Below are 20,876 nucleotides of genomic sequence, written 5' to 3'. Positions count from 1 at the left end.
AAACCCATGGCTGGCATCCGCGGAATCCTTGGGCTGCCAAACCAAAGGTGTCCACCGGTGAGGTAAAAACCCGCCGTTCGTGCAGCACGATCCAACTTAGATGGTAACGTCGCGGCCAACAGAGAGTCTCATTGAGCAATTGCGATTCGAAGCTGTGCTTACGGTCAACCTGCCACGCTTAACAGCTCCAGATACAGTACGACCACCGACATCAACCACCTCAGGTCTCAACTTGACCTGAATCTTGCCCTGGTCTGGCATCTCTTCCCGACCCGCACTTACCCAAGTCAGTTAATGCGTGAGGTGAGAAAACGGCGAGGCATCGAAGCTGAGCGAGAGGTGCGGCAAGCTGCCCCGGACCCGGACCCAAGCCCGGACCTGGACCGACCTCGACCTCGACCTGGGCCTCAAATCAGGGCACCAGGGCAAACATTCCGTTGACGACTCACATGGCAAAACGACAAAAACCATCAGACCGAGATCCAGACCAGTCCGGTTGCTCCAGCCCATCGACCATTCAAATCGTCCGCCTCATCAATTGTCTGATGATGCGATCTAGCCTACCGGTCTCAGCTTCCCGTGCTAATAAGGGTAGCTACCCCAGCTTCGCACGTCGGTTGGGCCAGCTATTGCCCGGTAGCTTCATCATCTCTCGTATCTCACATGGTCTGTCGGGGATCAACCTCACAAGAGGGAATTGAGAACGGCGACATACGGGCTCTTCCGGCATAGGTGGCATGTTGACAGTGTACGTATGTGGTTTCGTTCGCTCACTCGTTCGTTCATGCAGACGCAGAGAAAAAACGCCTCTGGCATCCTTCATCCCCACGCCATTTTTGAGATTGACCACTCAACCACAAAGAACTCGCACCGCGCACCGCTCATGCCACACGGCACCTACATACCTAGTCTCCTGGCTCCAATTTCTACTGGGCAATTGGCTCCCGTCCCCCCAAGAAAGCTGTCCACCGATGTCCACCCTGTACACTAACACCAGCAGACGCATGCACCTCACAGACCACCTGTCCGCTAATCCTTCTCGCATCATCAGCAAAAGTCGGGTCTGTAGCCCAGCAAGGTGCTGACCGAACCTTTAGATGCCGCGATGCCAGCCAAACCCGCCAGCGCCCAGGCGCCAGGGGTCCGGACAGACTCCAGGGTTCGCACCGTTCACACCTTGTCTCCTCCCCATCCTAAGGCATCACACTTAAGAGATCCGGGATGGGATGACGATGGAGACCGCTAAGGCCAGTCAGTACTACCGGGACGATACCCCACCCGGCGCCGGCCGCCTGGCCCAATCGGAGGTATCCAGATAGGTTACCCACTTTGGCCGTCTCCAGTCTCCAATTCTCCAACCACCTTCACCTTCACAGTGTCCCGGACTTGGACTTCAACAACCCCTCCAACCCGCTGTCGCCGTCCTTCACCTTGGCCGAACCGACCCCGAAGTTCCTAGTGTTGGTGGCTGGTGACTGGTGGTGATCCAAGATTATATGGATTGCGAAATTTTTCTCCAGCCAAGGGGGGGGAACAACGGAAACCATTCCAGCAATGCCTGTTCCTACTGCAATAGCTGCAGCTTGCTAACTCGAGGCCCATTTTCGCGACCGCCCGCGTCGCGCTCAGGGCCGAAGTTGGTCCTCGCCGAAATAGCATCCGCAGCAGCTTGACATCACGAGACGAACGCCCAGACCAACTCGTTCGACGTCATCGGCCTAAGCTTAGAGGCGCATCGCAATCAGTTCACTCAATGTGAAAAGAGCCAAATCGGATCCTCAAATTCCAGCTCGATTCGCCATTGCTATTCTCGGTCCAGCCCCGTCAGTTACGATAGACCCGTCATGCAGTCGCCCTCGGTTCCGGCCGTCTGTGTTCACCAAGCGATATTCTCGGGTGCGGGTTGCGCGGATAGAACGCAAGCAGGCAGATGCCTTGTCCCGTTCCCTATGCCAACCTGCTGTCTCACCATCCTCGTGCTAGACCCAGCCTTTCGGGGCGACTCCGCAAAGAGGCTCCTATTGAAAATCCTCGCTTCCGACGGGTCCCCTTCCGTAAACAATTACTGATCATTACACCATGTTAGTTCCCGGCTGCGGCACGGCCCCGTTCAAACCCGCATTGGCCCGGCTGTCACATCTCTATCTCATTGACCCGGCGCGGCTGGCTGTCGTCTTCGCAAACTTGCCAACTTCCGACGCCGTATGGTACTTCCGGCCGGCGGAGGGAGAGAAGGAAAACTCTTCGTCTTTGGTGATACCATTATTCGGCTGCCGGCCATATTACCCGTGATCGATATCAAATTGGACGGTTTCGGAGCCGGCTGAGGCCCAAGTTGGGAACGACGGCCGAGCGAATCACAGACAAACAATCTGCCAACGAACGTCAACGCAGTGTTGACACGGGGGACAAACCAATTGTTCTTCTGAGCCCCTGCACTATTTTCTTTTTTCTCAACCCAATTGCATTTTCGGTATGCTGTCATACTTCCTCGGCAAACATTTGCTTTTCTTGCTCCCACAATGGCTCCAACGGCCAGAAGGAATAGGGTCTGAGTTGGCCAGCGGGCCTAAACTCTCGAAAACTAACCACTTATGACAGTGTTTGCTGGCAGGTCGGGCAGCCGCCAATGAGCTCTTTACAAACTATCCTTACCTGCCACAAGAAGTCGTCGACGGTCGCAGTCTCCAAGTGCTCGATTGCCGAAACTGCCGGGCATAATCATCAGTTGGTGATTTTTATTGTTGAAATATGAACAGGAACCAACACCGACAGATACGTTCGATTGGCCCATGATCTCAGTTCAGTACTTCATACCACAATTACACCAACCGCGCACTGTCAGTTGTTCTTCCGTGTCGTCGCACCGCAGGATCACAGACAACGGGCCTTCGTTCCTGCTTGGTTCCCTCCACGTCGGGTCGCGGGTCGAAGCAAACGCGGCCGAGATTCTTGTGAATCCAATCGGATTCCTCATACACATCCCCGCTGCGAGTTGCTCTGTTCTTGGTCAAAATGGTCCAAAGATAGCCTCGAATCGGGCACCATGCAAACGTGCGACTCGCAAGCTGATCCCGCGCTCTCGAGATGCAAACCGAGTCAAACGGGCCGAAGTATCAAAACGGCCAGGTCTGTCACACACTGAAGTGCCACTTTTGTTGATAGCAGACGTTGACGGATATTGTTGAGTTCAGTTGAACTGGCGTGGGGGTCCTTCATCGACTTCTTGAGAGTTCGTCAGGCTTACCACCTCGATTTGCTTCTGTTAAGCCAAGAACAGTAACACTGGGCTATTCGCTGCTAATTTTGTATAGCACCGTGACACAAGACGTTATTCGACTTCGAATTGGTTGGTGCCATCATCGTCAACAGCCTACGGCGGCTAAGAGTTGATCCACGCGGCTGCAAACTCGCGGCCACCCCAAGACTTGCGCCAATCACGTCCTGTCTACGCCAACCACATGGATCGCAGAAATCTGTCCCGGTTTCTCAAGCGCTTTCGCCTTGTTGGCTTCGACAACAATCAAGCTACAGCGGTTAAACGCCTCGACATAATACACCCTTGGGTTGTGGTCTGATGTCGCCGGCGTCTCCTACAATGCGTCTGGACTGCAGCGATGTCCCGTTGATAATATGTTACGATATCACATCGAATGGGTAGTGCCTGTTCTCTGACGAAGAGTCTGTCTCGTCTTGAGCTAAATGTCAACAGCAGGCAGTTGACGTCTCTTCATGGGACAACTGGCACGCCGTCAAATCCCAATCGGCCACAGACGACGTTCGCTGGGCAAATCCATGAAGTAGCCAATTGGCCTTGTTTGTGGTTGTTGACTCCATGCGCTTCGGTTCTCATTCTCATCAGCTATCACCATTTCGTCATGCCTTCGAGACCAGTCAACATGTTTTTGAGAAGCAAAACATTTCACAATGATGCTTTTTCTAACTTAAAGCCGTCACAATTTACGGACGAGGTATTACGATGCAAGAACACCTCATCATACCTGGCACGGATATGCCCGCCCAACGGCCCGCGGTGGGAACCCAAGAAAAAAAGAAAATATAGGAACTGCCCAGTGGACGAAAAAGAAATAATTCAAGCCATACAATCCGCTGAAAAATTATTCTCAACTGCGATCAGGGACAATTCGCACACGAGCACCACGTTAATTCCCGCGTTTCCGATTGACGTCCTGCCACTTCAACTGCCGGAACACCTTAGAGGGACAGACCTCAGCCCAATCAGTCAAGCGCTCCCTGCGTCCTGCTTCTTTTCCCCTGCGCAGGCGCCCATGCGCTGGGATGGATGATATTTCGAGAAAGAAACGATCTAGCAAGACAAGCAAAGACGAGAGGGTAGCAGTTGCCCCCCTACTTTCCCATCTAGCGTCGCAACATTCAGGGGATCTGCGTACCACTGAAGCAATCTTATTCACAATGACCTGACCTAGCAGATATTCCTTCCCCGGTCCATCCCCCACGAGCCTACTTTTTTTTTCTTCTAGTCCGCCTCACCTTGAGATTTTCAGGACCGGGCTAACGTCTGCCGAGAAGGCGTGCGTCCACATCCATGCAGTTCCTCCTCCTTCCAGTGTGATCACACACTAGACAGCGACGATCAAGCTTCTCCAGAGGAAGGGTGGGAAGCCTAAAGTGCATTCTGTCAGGGCAACAGTACCGAGACATATCTAACCCGCGCGATGGGTTGCAGTCGTTCGAATCCCGGCCGGGAAAAATCTCCGGTGGGGGCGGGGGTTCCCCCTTGGTCTCGGGTCGTCGTCGGAGAGAGTGCGAGCCGCGTCAAGCGATTATGGCCGGCCGGCTGTGGGGAGATAGACCCGTTCGGGCGTCAGGTGTCTGCGACTCCGCGTCGCCTAGTTCGACCAAGACCTCTCTGTTCGAGTATGAGACGAGGAGGGTGCTAATCCTTTCGGGTGCGAGGCAGAGACATCAGAGTCCCTCATAGGAAGGAGGTAATACTCCAGAGTCACCCGGATCTGACGTCCTACGTCTGGCGATGTCTGTCGTGAGATCAGGCAGAGACATCGGGGACTAAACCCTCGCAGCGGGCTTGTGAGACCTCGTAGCATTCCCTTACGTGGTCGAGGTCTCGTGGACAGGCAAATGTCTTTGAATGGCAGCCTCGCCAGCCAGAACGACTCATCGGGTTGGTGGAAGGGCGAAGTGGTTTTTGAGCACGGGGTCATTGCGGCCCCGGAAGCTGGAAGTCCCGGTTCGGGGACGACCACTCCGCGTGACGTCGTCTCCGGAAAAGCTCACCGGCCCTCCTCCGGGGCCGTGCGCTGATGCGGACAGAGAGAATGTCCGTTCCGTGGGTATGCTCTGATCTTGGCTCTTTGTAGAGCTTATGTGATGGTCACCGGGTGTTGAGTCTGCCGTGGGCGATGGTCATCCCCTTTCCGCTGACGTTCAGCTTTGGTATATTGTGGCTTCGTCTCTCGGCCGGAGACGATCCCCCCCTCGTCCGTCATTTCTGGATTCGACATCTTATTTTTGCACTTCACGGGACGGAGGGCGGGAAATTCGGTCTGGCTCGCGGCACTGTCAGATCCTATCATTCAGCCAAGCCAGAGCTGATGTCTGAGAAGTTCAGCTACGTCCGTAAAGCACAGCGACAGATGACAGATGACACGCCCGTGATTTGTCAGGTGCTCCATCGCTAGCCCGACCGCTCAACATTCGACATCTTATGTGTCCGTATTAGGCAGGAACTTTTCCAGATTATTCTGCGTGTTCCACTTCCTTCCTTCCTTCCTGCTGACTGACAGCATGCGGCAGATCGTGAGGCTGGACTCGGATGCGTGGCGGGGCGGGGCGGGGGGAGGTTGGATGCTGAGACATGGGGTGATTTTTCTCGAAGGATTATGGGGGAGGATGTGTGAATAGGTTCGGTAAATGTAAAGTCAGACTCAGAGTCGGAGATGATGGGACTTGGGGAGTTCAGGTGAGAATGCCGGGCGCGTCAGCTCGCATGCTGAAGTTGGGTTTTTACCAGGTCAGTAAGGAGGATGCTTTGTTGTAGGATGTTGAGCTCGTTGAGGACATCTCTGAGATCTGCGCCGTCTTTTGGGATTTGAGGTTCTGGGATTAAAAACGGTTCGAAGGGACGAGTCATCCACGACTTTGCATGGCAGCAGCTGATATGAACGAGAATATCGGATATGGCCATATTTGTCTGCGGGTGGTGGCATAAACGCGGGAGCCTGACGGATCCATCGCGGGCGAATCTTCTGAGACATTGTCCGCTGGGTGAATGTAATCAGTAGGGTCTTGTGGACATTGCTGTAACTGTGGGAAATCCAATTCTGTCGTCATGGTATGACGGAGGCGTAGAGGCTGTTCGATCAGTCCCGATCAAAATGCCCAGGCAGACTCGAGTCCAAGCGATCTATGGTATCGTGGGGATATCAGCATTCTATGAGAAAGTCGGCCGATGTCTGGTCTCAATACAAGTATTTACTATTTAGCCTCTTTTCGAACTTGCTCTTCTGAGGGCCAAGTTTGTAGCTATGGTGTTGCTCTACCTTCGGGGTCATCAGTACAGAGCATTGCGCTCTGGGCTTGGTGAATCCCGGTACCAGGCTTGCATCACTTTGAGATTTACTTTCCATATATTCCTTCATTCCTCGTCCTTCCTATCTTCTTTGTTCTTATTCGAGGAGGAGAATTCTTGGGGTCGTCATGGAGGCATCATCCAGCTTCCGCGCGGCCAGGGCGTTGACCGTGCCGAGGCTGCTGACACCGTTCTCGTTCTTCCAAACCTAACGGTCAACCGAACAAGGTTGAAGAAGAAGTAAATACCGACCCGGACAGGTCTAATAAATAGGCCCAGTGCTTAGATGTTCTCGTCGCTGGGTGCGGGGAAGCGGATCGTCGACGGGGTTCTACAGAGATGCCGCCGGCTTTGTTCATTAGTATTTAAACTCGGTCATTGACGTGGTTCGAAAGCATATAGGCTCACAGATGGAGTAGCCTTGGACTTTCTGCAAGATTTGTTCAGTGTCATCTGTCGGTGCGTTGGGGGCTGTGTTCATAGTATCTAATCTTTCACCTTTTTGGAGTTTTGGGGACACGGGAGTTGGGTAACCTTCGGCATGTATACTTACACGACGACCGAGATGGAGAGAGGAGATGAACTAGTCGCGCTAGAGTAATGGATGAGAAGGAAGTGAATTCACTCACTTGAATGGTATTAGTGGGGGGCTGCGCGCTGTGGACTATGTGGTCAACGTCAGTCAACCTCTTGATTGAACGCAGATTTCGCAATGCACGACCCGCGAAAATAGTGAAGGAGAACTTGCTGTGAACAATATGGTGCCTTTAAAGAGGGTTGAATCCATTAATCCTGCTGAGAGTTGCGGGATTTGTGTCGTCCTCTCTGTAGGGAAGCGGGTCACTATAGACACAGCTGCTCGACGACCAAGGACGCAACATGTCAACTTTTCACTAGCTGGAGGAACGACGGCCAACAAAGAAGATAACAAAATATCACGAGATATAGCGAGTTGTCACACAGTCCACTTATTCTTATGGACTCGCCTCCAAGCAAGTTGTTACCAGGCTTTCTGACGAGCAGAATGGTCTGTCGGAATTCATTCAGTAGATGTAGAAGGCAGATATCGACGGGGGATCAAAGTGGCGTGGAAACAATACACCTTTAATTAACGCAAATCTATTGGCGCAATGAAGTGCTGGAATGATGCTTTGAATCGTCCGGAGGCGTCTCCGTCCTCTTCGTATTAGTATCCGTATCAGTTCAGAGACGCGTATCGGCCAGTACCGTCCCTAGATATTCATGCATTACTATGCCACCGGAACGCAAACGAGCCGAGCGCCGCTGGCTCGGGCTTAAGAAGCCTCACAAAGGTTCCAATGGCTCTCTAATCCCCTTCCATGGATATCTGGGTTACTAGGTATGTTGTTATAGCTCGTGCCGTTCCAGAGACAGTGACCTCGCTGTGGTATTCTTACAAAAACGCGACTGATTTTGGGAAGGCCGTGATATCCCTCTTTATTCAATGACGATTCTTCAGTGCAGTGGTTTTCTGGTCGATTCAAGTCTGTTTGAAAGCCCACGTGGGTTGGTAAGCTTTCTGCCAAATCATCGCAATATTGCATGCAACTCATGGTCTTGATACCTATTGGTACCAACGCTGTTTGTCCGGGTGCATGTCCAATTAGCTAGGTCCCGATGATGAGAGGAACTCGGCATGATGTCTATAACGTCCCGACTTTCTTCATCCCTCCACCTCGGTATTTCTCGTGTATTCTGAGTCGCGGTGTCCAAGCTGTAATAGACGCGGTAACTATGGCCAGCTGTATTTACCATTCCCATACCACCTATGCATTCCGGCGCATTGTTACTAAATTGATCACTTACCACATTCTTGCACCCATCCTAGGGTGGGAGGATCGGAGTAATAGAGAAGGATACTCAGTCTTAAATGTGGCATTCTCATCGAGAGTTGGCTGGGTATGCTGGCAATGCGCAAGGTCATCCGTATCATATATATTCTCTCCCTCTCTCCATTTGAAACATAGCCACAGCCGACCGGAGTCCGGTGTCGGTGTGTAGTCACGGCATTCATAGATGTTCGGCAGTGCCGGTTTCCATCACAGACACCACCTTGGTGCCGGAAGGTGAGAGAAGAGCCCTGACACACCATGTCGTCGTCAGTCATCATTCTGATTTCCATGGTATTCTGCTGAGAATACACTAGGAAATAAGACAGTAACGGGATATGATGAGAATGCGAATGTTGTTGTGAGCCCTGGTTGAGCGGTTGTCATGACGCCGAGCTGAAGCTCTCAGTCAATGGCATGTTGAGATCATGCTTGCGCACGAAATTGACATCTCGAAGGAATTTAAGAAACTGGAATGATATTGCTCAGAATCATTTAAATCGCTGGAAGCTCAGTCGTGTACGACGGTTTTGAGGCGTCGGCTGAAGCAAACATATATAAAAGTCCAGGCCCGCTGACGAGCTTGCCCTGAATGACCGCCCTTGAGGATGTCTAAGCAGTCCGTGTGTGTAGCCTCATCAACAGCTTGCATGCAACTGCTAGGGTTGCCTGTGAACGAGACTCGTTCTTGACTTCTGTAATCACGTTTCTATTCCATGACGCCGCGTGTTCAAATGGTCCAAGGCCTAGGAATAGCGGCGTCCCTCATCTCTGCCATGGCCTGTTTCTCGCGTATTCAGTATTCTCCATGTGTAAGCCGTGACGGAAGCAAGGGCAACACAAGTACAACTTGATCCTGACATCCCCCGGCCATCCAGGCGCCATCTCCATCTCAACCAGCTACTCTGCCATGGAGATTACCACCGATGACGGCGACATGCTCCTGGAGCAATGAAAACAAGAGTAGAAAATTAGAACGCTTCTTTGTTTATATAACATCCTTGCCACATTCGAGACTCACAGAGAGACCAAGGTACGCCTATCGCGGTTGGCGACGTACACTAGGCAATCTCAACGAGAAGACTCATTTCAGTCCACACGCATCGTGTGTATATATTCTCCTTCTCGCATGCCCTCTGACTTCGGAAGCACCAGCAAATATGTCTGCGAAAATATTCATAGCGTCCTGAGAAACCAGTATGAAGTGTCTGGCAACGACAGTTTCCATCACAACCACCTCGGTGTTGGAAGGTGAACAGAAGAAGAACCCAGATAAGTCTCGTCATCGTCCGCCATCACCGCCCTCGTATTTTGATTTCAATACACGAAGAAGTGAAATACCATTCTCCCACGTCGCGTCAAGACCACCACATGATCATGCCTGCTTCTGACCTTACTAGATTGTAGGATAGATTGGATAGCAGCGAAACAAGAAACTTTCAACAACCTAGCTCACTTACCCTCCAAACATCCTGCCATCAGTACGCTCCTTAACTATGTAGCCAAGCACCTTGCCTCCGTCCTGCGACCCGGGGACATGCGAATTCCCCCAGTCTCTGTGACCTAGTATCTCCGCAAAAGCATCTCGGTATCACAACAGAGAAGAGCCAATCTATCACGCATCGTCCTCAACCGAACCTCGTTATCCTATTCGTCATCCGCCGCGTGAAAGGTGTTGTCCGCGTGCAGTCCCCGTTTCGCTCTGCACCGCCCGCGTGGGTGACGATAATCAGTCCCTTTGCCGCAGCGATCACCAGCCAATCCCGCCGCTCACAGTCTCCCCTTCCAAGCATCTCCCCAATATTCATGCCGATCATCCGGACCTCCAATTCACCCAGATAAGAACATCGTAACTAAACAGTTGTCGTTGTTGTCAAACCCTGAACAGCACCACCTTCGTCAAACTTACCGCACCTACTCTGCTCAATGAGTATGTACAGTCGGGTCGGGACAGGGCTCTTTTCACCAATATCCAGCTACTTTTCAAACAATATCAGAAAGGGGGAGAAAATAGACAGAGTCAGATTGAACGCAATATCCACGCATTGACTCGCCGAGTCAGACAAACCCGCGCTCCTTCCATATAACACTACCGGTTTAGCGGTCTAATCGATCAGCCCGACCCACTCTACATCACCCTAGCCTTCTTATCCCTTTATTATGTAGACCTTCCATCAACATCCGATATGGTGTAGTGGCCAACATGATGCCCTCTCACGAACTTGAGAGGTTAGGCATAGCCCCGAGTTCGATTCTCGGTTTCGGAACATTTTGCCTCATTTTTGATTTCTAGCGTATGTTTTTGACATCTTCATGTCCTCCTGTCATGCGTGCTTTTTGCATTCCTTCAATGCGCAAAGTGATTGAACACGCTTCTTTGTGCCACTCAAGGCAAGGGGTCTTGGTTCGAACATAACTGTATCACGATGCCCCGACCGTTATTTCTCTCGAGTTTGACGATCTCTCCTCAAATGAGGCGAGGACACGCGGCCGGGGCCGACTTTCCCGGCGCTGACGACTTCACCTAAGCCTCATTCATACTCACACATACGAGTAACTACACGACACACATTCCACACAGCATGTTCAAAAGTGGTAAGTAAAAGTAGTGGATGGAGAATCACATCTCTGTTCAATAGACACATAGCTACAGGCGTAACGGGTAGACGTACACCTCTACGCATCATTTCAATATTTCCTCCCAGCAAAATAGTAGCTTCAAAATATCCACGACGCCAGTGCCTTTCCATAAGAGTCCTGTCCATCCAAAGTCGTCCCTCGGTCTGGTCCCGTAGGCTTATTCCAACCGGGTCGTCTAGCAAAAAAGGTAGGTACGAGAAAGAAACATGGGAGATCATCCCTGATATATAGTCAAGTAAAATAGTGATGAGTAATTCGTGATCAGGGCCGACGCCCATCATATGGGTTTTGTAGTTTTTCTTTCGTGATTTAGTTGTCCTTGGTGGCGTGTTCGTCACCGAAGGGACTGCGGCCCCGCTCGTGAGAGCTTGTCCTTGTGGACCGTCTGTCGGGGCCTGCAGCTGCTCGCCTCGTCGCCTCCTCAATCACCGCACTCAGGCTGTGAGTGCTGCGGATGGCGGCGGGCTTGGGTTCAGGAGGGTCAGAGAAGGGGCCTTCGGTCCCTGTTGGGCTCTCCACCTCCTCAATGACCGTCACAGCAGTGGAGTCACGGCCAGCGGAAGGTGGTGGTGGAGTGCCCGGTACTGAGGCCTCGTCTGCTGACGACGCCTTGGAGGATCCGACACTGACTTGCTTGGGACCGTTGCCGCTTCCCACACGTACAACTTGCACTCTTTGTACAGGAGCGGCAGTGGCGGTAGTTGCGTTGTTCAAGAAAGTAGATCCCACGCTGAAGGTGCTGTCACGGCTCTTGGGACGGGGGTTGTACTTTTCGTAGTCGACGCTCGGAACCGGAGGAGTGCTGCTGCCGCTAGTGCCAACGCCCAAAGACTTGACGCTGACTACTGCAGCCTTGGCGCGCATTCCAGTCTGAGCGGGTGCCACAACAACGGCGTTCTTGCCGTAAATAGTTGACGCAATGCTGGGAGCGATGCTGGAACGGGGTGCGTATGAGGTTCTCGCGACGGAGGTTCTGTCGGAGTAGCCAGAGATGCCGGAATAGGTAGAATCGCGGAGCTCGCCGGGAACAAAGAAGTGAGGTTCCTCGTAGGGGGACGGGCTGCTGGCGGCGGAGTTGGAGGCGTGCATCGGGATAGGCGGGACGGGAGGAACGAGGAGAGTCGGTGATGTGGGAGTGGCTCGGTTCGTGACACCCGGGATGTAGGCGATTTGAATTATGTTTGAAGCACGGGTGAGTACTGTTGACGCAATCGAGTGGACGGTGTGTGTGGAATCGCGGTTGGTCGCGCGGGGCGGCTCCAGCTTTTCGTTGATTGTCTTCTCGTGGATGTCCTCGATGTAGGACTCTTGGATGATAGACTGGCGCTTAGTCTTGATGAAGAAACGCCATACCAGGTAAGTAACGATGGCGATGACTGCCAGACCACCAATCACACCACCAACGATGGCGCCCGTGTTAGGGCCACTGCTTGATGAGGAGCTGGATTTGCTGTCGTCCTTGGCGCAGATTGCTTGAGCGCATTGGTTACATGTCGGGATGGTGAAGGAACAGAATTCATCGTCTTTGCAGTTGGTAGGACATGATGGCGCCTTGTCTTCGCACTTGAGACAGCCGTTCTGTCGGGGAAGAATGACTGCAAAGGGTGTCAGCAAGGCCTGGTGACGTCTGGCCGCGACGAGAGGAAACATACCAGCTTCGAGCTCCTCGAGGGAGCGGAGGTGGAGGTTAGGGTCGAATTGAGCCATGATGATTGTCGATCTGGCTATTGGGTGAAGAAAAATAAATAATCGACAACGCTGATCTAGCGATGTCGATCTGTGAAGCGAGACCGTTGGGTGTAGATGTGTCGATCACTTGTTGGGGGCTGATCACACAGGCGGATGGAAGAGACCGGAGGTCGGTACTGGAGAAGGCGTATTTCGAGGGAACGGCGATAGATATACGGATAAATGAGAAAGAAAACGTCGCCTCTGATAAGACACTCGCAGGCTGTCGGATTCGCAGGTCGAGGAATGGCTTGGCGTAATGGCTTGCGTGGTCGGGACTGGAATGGACGGGCGGGTTGGCGAGGTATGTCGGGAGAAAGGGCGAGTGACGACGACGACGAAGAGGAAGATAGCGAGAGGATGAAGAGTGAGGGTAGGTAGTTGGATAACGAGTGGACTGGGAGACTAGCTCGACATTGGTGGTGGTGGTTGTTAAAGGGCGTCTAGGCGATTGAAGTGAAAGACATCAACGGCGGTTGGTTGGTTTGTCGGCCGGTAGTCGACGACGAAAGGACGGGGCTCGAAAGTCTTTTGTCGTCTTCGGAAATCGGGTGGTGACTCGGCGGCGGCGGCGGCGGCAGGTTGGTGGTGATTTGGTCGAAGATGGAGAACCGAACCAGAACCAGAACCTGGAGATGTTGGGTGGAGGAAAGGAAGGGTGATGAAAGAAACGAAAGTGAGCAGACCAGACCCAAAGCAAGGAGAGGAAGCGAAGCGTCTTTGGGTGAAGTGGGTGTTGGATGGAACGGTGGGCTGGGCCTGGGGGAGAAATGGTGGATTGGATGGAAGGGTGGACGGATCGGAGGGAGGCGAAGCAAGCGAGAGAATGAGAGACGAACGGGGGGGATTGGAGGGAAGAGAATGAGATGGCAGCCGGGAGGGGAGAGGGACAGGGCGTGTTTCCCTGGCTAGCACTGGCACTGAGTGAATGGTGGTGGTGTTGGTGGTAGTGGTGGTGTTGGTGGTAGTGGTGGTGTTGGTGGTAGTGGTGGTGGTTGGTGTGCTTGGTTTTCCAGCCTGGGCGGGCGCGGTGCGTGGTGCCGTGGTGGGTGGGCGTTCGTTGGGTGGTGCGGGCTGGCGGAGCGAGAGCTGAAAGGGGAAAAGACGCAAGGAATGGTGGCCTGCTTGTGCCTGCTTGTGCCTGCGAAGTGAAAAGGCGAAATCTGCGGGACACAGGCACGAGAGATTGAGAGGGCAGGGGTCATGCTGCTGGCGAAACGTGAGGACAGGGCAGCTGAGGGATTTGATTGGTGTAGTCTCCGAGGTGAAGAGGGGGCATTGCTCGGCTGTGGATCCCTTGATTCCCCCGACACCCCTGCTTTCCGTTCAGGCAGGTCCAGTACTGCGTAAGGTACCTAAGAGCCTGGGCTCCTGAACCCCGAGTTCGCCAGCTGGACCGTGCTTCCTTATGTAATCGGCACGTATCTTGTCTCCTCCCTGCTCTCAATGGTCAGTTTGTTAAAGTGCCCAGAAAGTAAGCCATACAACGTGCATACCGGCACGCACTTGCCAGTAATACCGTAAGGCCGTCTGCCGGCTTCATCGCTGCTGGCGCTGACTGCTTTCCTGTTTTTGCGTGAGATGTGGACAGTGGTGGTGGCTGTCAGTGGACATTTCGCGCGTGGCAGTCTCCAATCATTGCCATTGCGCGAATTGAATGCTCTCCACAATCACTTTCACAAACCTCACGCTAGCAGTAAGACGTCCTTTAAACTGTTTTTTCCAAGTCATCATTTCAATCTCGAAATTTGCCCCGGGTCATCCTGTGCAATATGATCCCCCTCGTTATGGCGTGGCCGGTGCAGATTGCAATGGCTGGACCGTTCCTCGTTCCGTTCTTGAACCACGGTTGCTGACGTTTAGGTAACGGTCGGTCTTCGGTAGTCTCTCCCCTCGTCTCGCCAAAGCCCGCATTGCCTTGCAGCAGGTAATCAATGTTCCGCCCAATATTGGTTTTCCGGCACGCACCGCATCGATAGTTGATGCCATGCGTCCCAACCTGACAACCGGCCCGCCTGTCATCCGATACGAGCGACGGGAACCCAACGCGGCGACCTCTGCCAAAACAGTCCAATATGGGAACTCAGGCCTGAGAGAGAAACGCTTAAACAGAAAATACGGACCCGTTTCCAAGTTTCCAATGTCTAAGGAACCCAGACTTTACAATGTTTGGGGTCACCTATAACATCTACGCGATACCCCATTTCCTTCCCTCTTGAGTCTCTGCTCCTACCTCTACTCCATAATCGAGGGGGTTCAAACCGACGAAAAAAAGGGACCCCTCCGTCAACGTCGCAGTGTCGCAGCTTACAAGCTCAGATGCGCGGATCCCACTTGCTCTTTCCGGACTCGAGAGCGACTGTCTTGCTTGCTCGTCGGCCCATACTGATGATTTTGACAGTTACACCGCACCAAACGATCTGTCGATAAATCGACTTCGCCTCCTTTCTCCCGATCTCCAGATTCGAGATACGAACTCAACTGAAACGGCAAGGGGCCGACGACACCATGGTTTGACAGCGGGAACAATTCACGCCAACGAGCAGTCTACTATCCAGGAGAGCCTCAATGACGCCCGCAGAGTTGATGACTTGAAGACACAACATCCACCACGCCCACGCCCGCTCGCCCGCCCGTTCACCTCAGTCAGAGACCCGTGTCAGGTCTCCCTGCAAAAACCAGCCCACCAACCTCACACTCGCTCCAGCCTCCAGGCGTAGGCGTCGCTTACCCTCCCGAGCCAGCCCGATTCCAGCCTAGTCAAGCCAGGCCAGTCAGTGCCAGGGCTCTGTGACAGGACGGAGGGGAGGGCTCGTTCACGCTTCTCCTTCAATCGTGCCGGATTTCCTGACGCAGTAGACCCAAAAACACGAAACGAAGACATGACAAGCCCTCCCCGTCCTCCAGTCCTACCAAGAAAAAAACATCAAAAACGTGCGATGAGATTCACCAAGGGAAACGGGCCCACGGCGTTCTGGACCCCGCCGATCACTCGACGCACATTGCGAACTGCTCGATCTTCCTCCTTCGAGCTCCCAGGGAATCTTAAGTGAGCCAGGGATATCTGTGAACTAATGTGCCCGCGGCCTCTAGCAAACGCAGAAAATAAAAAAGGCTGCGGAGACCCGAAGCCCTGGGCAGCCAAGCGGCGCGCAGATCGCTCCAGAAAAAAAAGCCCCGAACCAGTTCCAGTCCCCTCCACCGCGCGCCGCTCTCCCGCCCCTTCCTGCACGAGAGGGCGGGCAGCGAGCGGCGCCGCACAGTCCTCTCGCTCTCCTTCACACGACGACGCCTTTTGGGGAATAGGCTCAGTGTGGCTCACAACCACGTCTCACTCTGGCACCTTCACCACGCGGCGTGGCTTCTGGGTTCGCCGGAGGCTAGTGCAAAGGGGTAAGGGGGAGAACGGGACGTTCAGGACGAAAACGTCAAAGCCTCCCTGACTCCCTCTCGCGCGCCCCGGCCGGCAGAGCGGCGCCGCGCGCGTTCTGCAAGCAGCCGAAGGAACTGGCATAGATATCAAGCCGGCAGGGCGAGAGGTTCTGCGGTCACGTCCAGTTCGGTCTTGGTATACGCGCTGCCAAGACGCGATGTCTTCCCGTGCGCGCTCTCCCTGATGTGATATCTTATAGACTTGTGTGTGATGTTGGTATATCGACTTGTGAATTCGTATTAGAGTATAGACCATGTGGGTGACACGAGACACGCAGACGGCGTGAGGAAGCTCTGGAGTGTGACGAGCAGCAGTGTCGAAGTGTATCTCTCAAGGAAAGCTTTCAGAATGTCCCATTAAGCCAGTGTTCTCTTCGCTGGCAATGAGCCCCAGAATACGCAAGGGTTGCTGCATTTGTCTCGAGCAATAAACATTTGGAATGATCTCAGTATATCGTCTACCGGACTCCGTGATTCCATACGGACATGCCCAAAGCTAAAGCTGCAGTGTGAGGTTCGTTCCTTGCCAAACTGCCATCGCCGACTTCAGACAAGACCGTACAATCCCCATCGGTCATAAATTTGTTCAGCAAGGATGGGTCAAGCTTGACATGAACCCGCGATGAGCAGACATGCAACTTGATTAGTATTACTAGCCCATAACCTCCAGCATCGCAAGTCCAGACTTTCTCTCAATATCACCTCTAAATTCAACTTTGATAGACGGTAACACAAGGCCGCGCCGATCCCTTCACTAACTGAGACTCAAACCGCAGAACATCCCCTCTAACAGAAACGGAATCCCATAAAGAACCTCTCTAATCGAGCAAAGCACGAGGCCGGGAAAAGAGTGTACCGAACAACAAAAAGCAAGCAAACCCATCCAATCTCCAAGTTCTGCGCTTCGCATGTCCAGGATCGGGTGTGGTGACCAATAACATCCGGCCGTCATCCCGACGAAGAAAAGTGAGGAAATGTTTGATCCAGGTTGGAACGCGATTATCTGCGGTTTCCCTCAACGGCATCGACCGCGTTGCCGTCATGCTTGCCACCCTGTTACTTCCATCGCCCTACACCTACATTTGCATTGTCGCATGCGGCTTCCCGCCGTTAGGGGCCGTCGCGTGGTCCAACTCCCCGGACTGCCGAGAAATTCCAGACCTTCCATATCGTATGTCATGCCAAATCCTCTTTCCTTCTGCCGTTGAGCAGATTGAACCACGCGGCGACTACCCGTCCGCGCCAGAAGCGAGCGTTGCTTCTTCCGTTCGTGCCTTGCCACAGTGTAGGTAGTGGCCATTTCCTTCAGCGGTTTCTCGTGTGTTAGATTACGCGGTGTTTTTTTCAACAGCCGCGATCCCGCAGGACAAAGGGGCCTTCTCGGCCGTTGCGCGGAGGGAGGATACATGCCTGTTTCTGGAAAAGCAAACAAGGCCGGAGAGCGAAATACCACGTGATGGGCATCGTGCTACCACAAAACCGGACGATGCCACATCCGGCCACGAGGTTTGCGAGGTGGGGGAGGCGGTTGAGCTGATTCCTGTATCAAAGAGAAACATACGGGATGGGCGCTGCGAGAGGACGCTTCGGGACTGTAACGTTGTTAGTGACGTTCACGGGTAAATCATCGTTGTGTTCCTCCAGGACGTATCGTGGTGATACCGGGCTGTGCAGAATCGGACGAGGAGGTCTGAGGCGCATACCACGTGAGACGCGGTAGTCAACATCGCAATGACGGCTTGTAGGGCTGGATGTCGGCGGGATATCCCAAGCCGAAGAAGGCCGAAGGCCGGTGATAGGGCCATATACCGGTCATCCGCTCCGGCGCAGCGCCGGGAATTCACCCCGTGGGCCGGCCGCCCCAGCTCCGACGGCGCCGGTTCCGGATGCCATTTTCCCTTGAAGAACGGTACATCCGTCGATGCGGTATTCAGCCCTGTGGCGACTGATGATGAACAACATCATTTCGACCCATTCCAGTTGAAGAGGCCAAGCTCCGGCGTCCCTGTCTTCCCCGCGCTCGACTCCACAAATAGACGAGCCATCTCGATCGTCATATCTGATATCATGTGCTTATTAGCCAATGCCAGATCGTGAGGCAATACTAGATGGGATTTCCTTAGATACCGAGATCTGGGGGTGCTATATGATGCAATATGGAAGAACTCGATCCGGATGGAGCGAATTGTGTCATCCTGACCGCTTGGCTATTTAACATACAATGCCTCGACGTCAAAATTGACAAAAGTAGAAACCTTCAACCAGGGAGATTCTGGATGAAGGAAGATAGAGTTTTCCGGTGATGTGCTTTCCCGCGAGAGAGGCAAGGAATTTGCCTGCAAACTTCGACGTGCCGACTCATGACAACGAGTGACTGGACGAACCGTCACCGAAAACTGAGTTCCGGGCCCCGAAGGTCTGGCCACGATCGCCAAAACCAAGCGGTTCCTGGCCACGATGCATGATGCGAGCTGGCAGTTTGTTTGTGGTTGATTAACCTCGTTCAGCATCTGACGGCATCGTCTCAGTTGACAAGGAAGCCTCATCGAGGTTCGTCTGGACGCAGATGCTGTCGGTCTGGCCGCTTATGGCCACGATTGCTGAAGCCTGAGCATGATGTGGCTATTCGTCTTGGCGATCCCATCGTCGCAAATGAGTGAATGCCCTTTCGTTTGAGACTGTGTCCCAATCGTCCAACTATTCGTCTCGAAATCACCTAATATCTGCAACGCAAACTCACCTTCCCACGGCGGCTAAGTAATTGTAAACACCAGGCCTGTAATCTCTGCGGGGAGCATGAGTCACTTGTTGACGTCGATATCTTCCAAGAGGCGAAATTGACGCCATCGTGAGCACGGGTGGCCTTGTGCAGTATTTGTATTCCGAGGTTGGTCTCCATGGCACGAGTCAGAAAGCTCAGGTTCAGCCTCCGTTGAGGTTGTGCGATAGTCCCTGCCCTTAAGCAGACTTTCTCGAAGGCTTTCGTCTGATGTTGCAACTGTGATCCCTTCTCCAGCTTGACACATGATATCCTTCCACGCCCGAGACACGTCATTCGAGGCTCGGCTTTGCCTCTTCGGCCATGCCCATTGACTTCAATCGGGCTTTTTATAGTCCCCTGATGCCGCGTCGTCCTCCACATGCCGCTCAAGGTGTCGCCCTGGAAGCACTCAACGTCTTCGGATCCTTCACGGCCCCTGAACCGATAACATCGGCAAACTTCTCGCGACGGTCATAGCATTGAGTTGCGGGAGGCCCCTTTACCCCAGGCTGTCGATCACACTCACGAGCAGTGTCCTCTCTGTTACAAAAGGCCCGCTGGAGTGGAGGCTTCAAACAAAAGAGAAAGACGGTGTGCGAGTGTTGGCATCGTGCCAGGGCTGAGGATCGTGGAGTTGGTAGACTTCCACCAACCAGCGCCACGGTTCTGATTGCTCCAGCCACCTTGATGCAACGGCCTTGCCGACGAGTTTTTCCAAAAGTCCTCGACCGACCCGCTGTTGTTGCTCCGAAGCAGGTACCCGTAAATGCGCGGAAGAAGAAGGTTGCAGACGGGGCCGGGAGCCGGAAACCCGCTTGGGAACATGTCACGAACTGCGCAACAGCAACAGAAAGCTTGTCGTTCCTGTCAGGCGTCCAAAACTCCGGCGGAGCAATTAGCAGTTACCGGAAGAGACGAACGCAGCGGAGAGTTTCCTTCGCGCGGCGTTCAAGGCTGGAGCCCTTCATCTTGTGTATCTCTGGTCGGGGAGGTGACCGAGCCGAATCCGGGCCGCATCTGAGGGCTGGGCAGCCCGAGTCAGCGCTCTCAACATCGGTTCTGCAGGACCCGGTGGCCGCCCCTCCGGAACAGGCCCGCTGGAGACAAACACATGCGGCTGTGTTTGCTGATAGGGCAGAGTCGGCTGCACAGCTGACGGGCCCTCGTTGTTCGTAGTCATGTACCCGACATAGTTGCAGGTACTAAATGTACAGTCAGCGTTGGAGCAAGTACATGCGAGTATTACATGAAAGCCAAAGTTCAAGACGAGCACCGGATCTGGCCGTAACCGCGGAGGAATAGTGGCGAGGCGCTGGCAAGCGTTTGCTGGCGTCAGAGGAGCCTCTTTGTCGCTTCGTGGGCGAGTAGCTAGCGCCAGGGAGCCAAAAGTAAGGGTCTCGGTATGCAAGCCGTACGCCATCCAGCTGTGCGTGCGGTTTGTGCCTATGCCGTGCTGTACCGCGCGATTCGATGCGAGGCAAGGCGAAGGGTGAGTGGATGCACCGCCTCAGCCCCAGCCGATCAGCCCCAACCCAATCTTACTATTTTTGGACCTCTCTCTCCTGACGAATCGCCGTGAGCCGAAGCCCGTATCCGTAGAAAATGCAGGTACTTGCAAAGCGACAAACGAAGACGACGGGATGCGAAAAGTGCGAAGGCGATTGCTCGCAGACTGAACCTGAATCTCCGATCATACGGGCGCATACGTATGCAGACGAGGCAAAGCTCGGATGGGATTCCAGCTGTTGTTGCCGTTGCGACGCATTGTGAAAGAGAAAACGGGGTGTCGTTGCCGGGCGAGGGTACCTAACAAAAGGAAGTAGTAATTAGAAACAGAGGAGAAAAGGCATTGCGGTGATGGACGTGTTCGAGACATCGGGCTGCACAAATGGGG

The 20,876-nt window shown here is 53.5% G+C and overlaps 1 protein-coding gene across 1 annotated transcript; it reads right to left on the bottom strand.

Annotated features, from left to right (window-relative positions):
- Positions 1–11,370: 11,370 nt before the first annotated feature.
- Positions 11,371–12,768, bottom strand: CkaCkLH20_00351 (uncharacterized protein; the record flags this gene model as incomplete). Its single annotated transcript, XM_038883071.1, has 2 exons — positions 11,371–12,656; positions 12,714–12,768. 2 exons carry the CDS (start codon positions 12,766–12,768, stop codon positions 11,371–11,373), a joined length of 1,341 nt encoding a protein of 446 aa, XP_038751776.1.
- Between the last annotated feature and the right edge of the window lie 8,108 nt (positions 12,769–20,876).

This window comes from Colletotrichum karsti (assembly GCF_011947395.1).
Source record: "Colletotrichum karsti strain CkLH20 chromosome Unknown Scaffold1, whole genome shotgun sequence".
NCBI classification, from domain to species: Eukaryota; Fungi; Ascomycota; class Sordariomycetes; order Glomerellales; family Glomerellaceae; genus Colletotrichum; species Colletotrichum karsti.
Note: the sequence above shows the minus strand (reverse complement) of the source record. Positions and strands in the feature narration are given on the sequence as shown.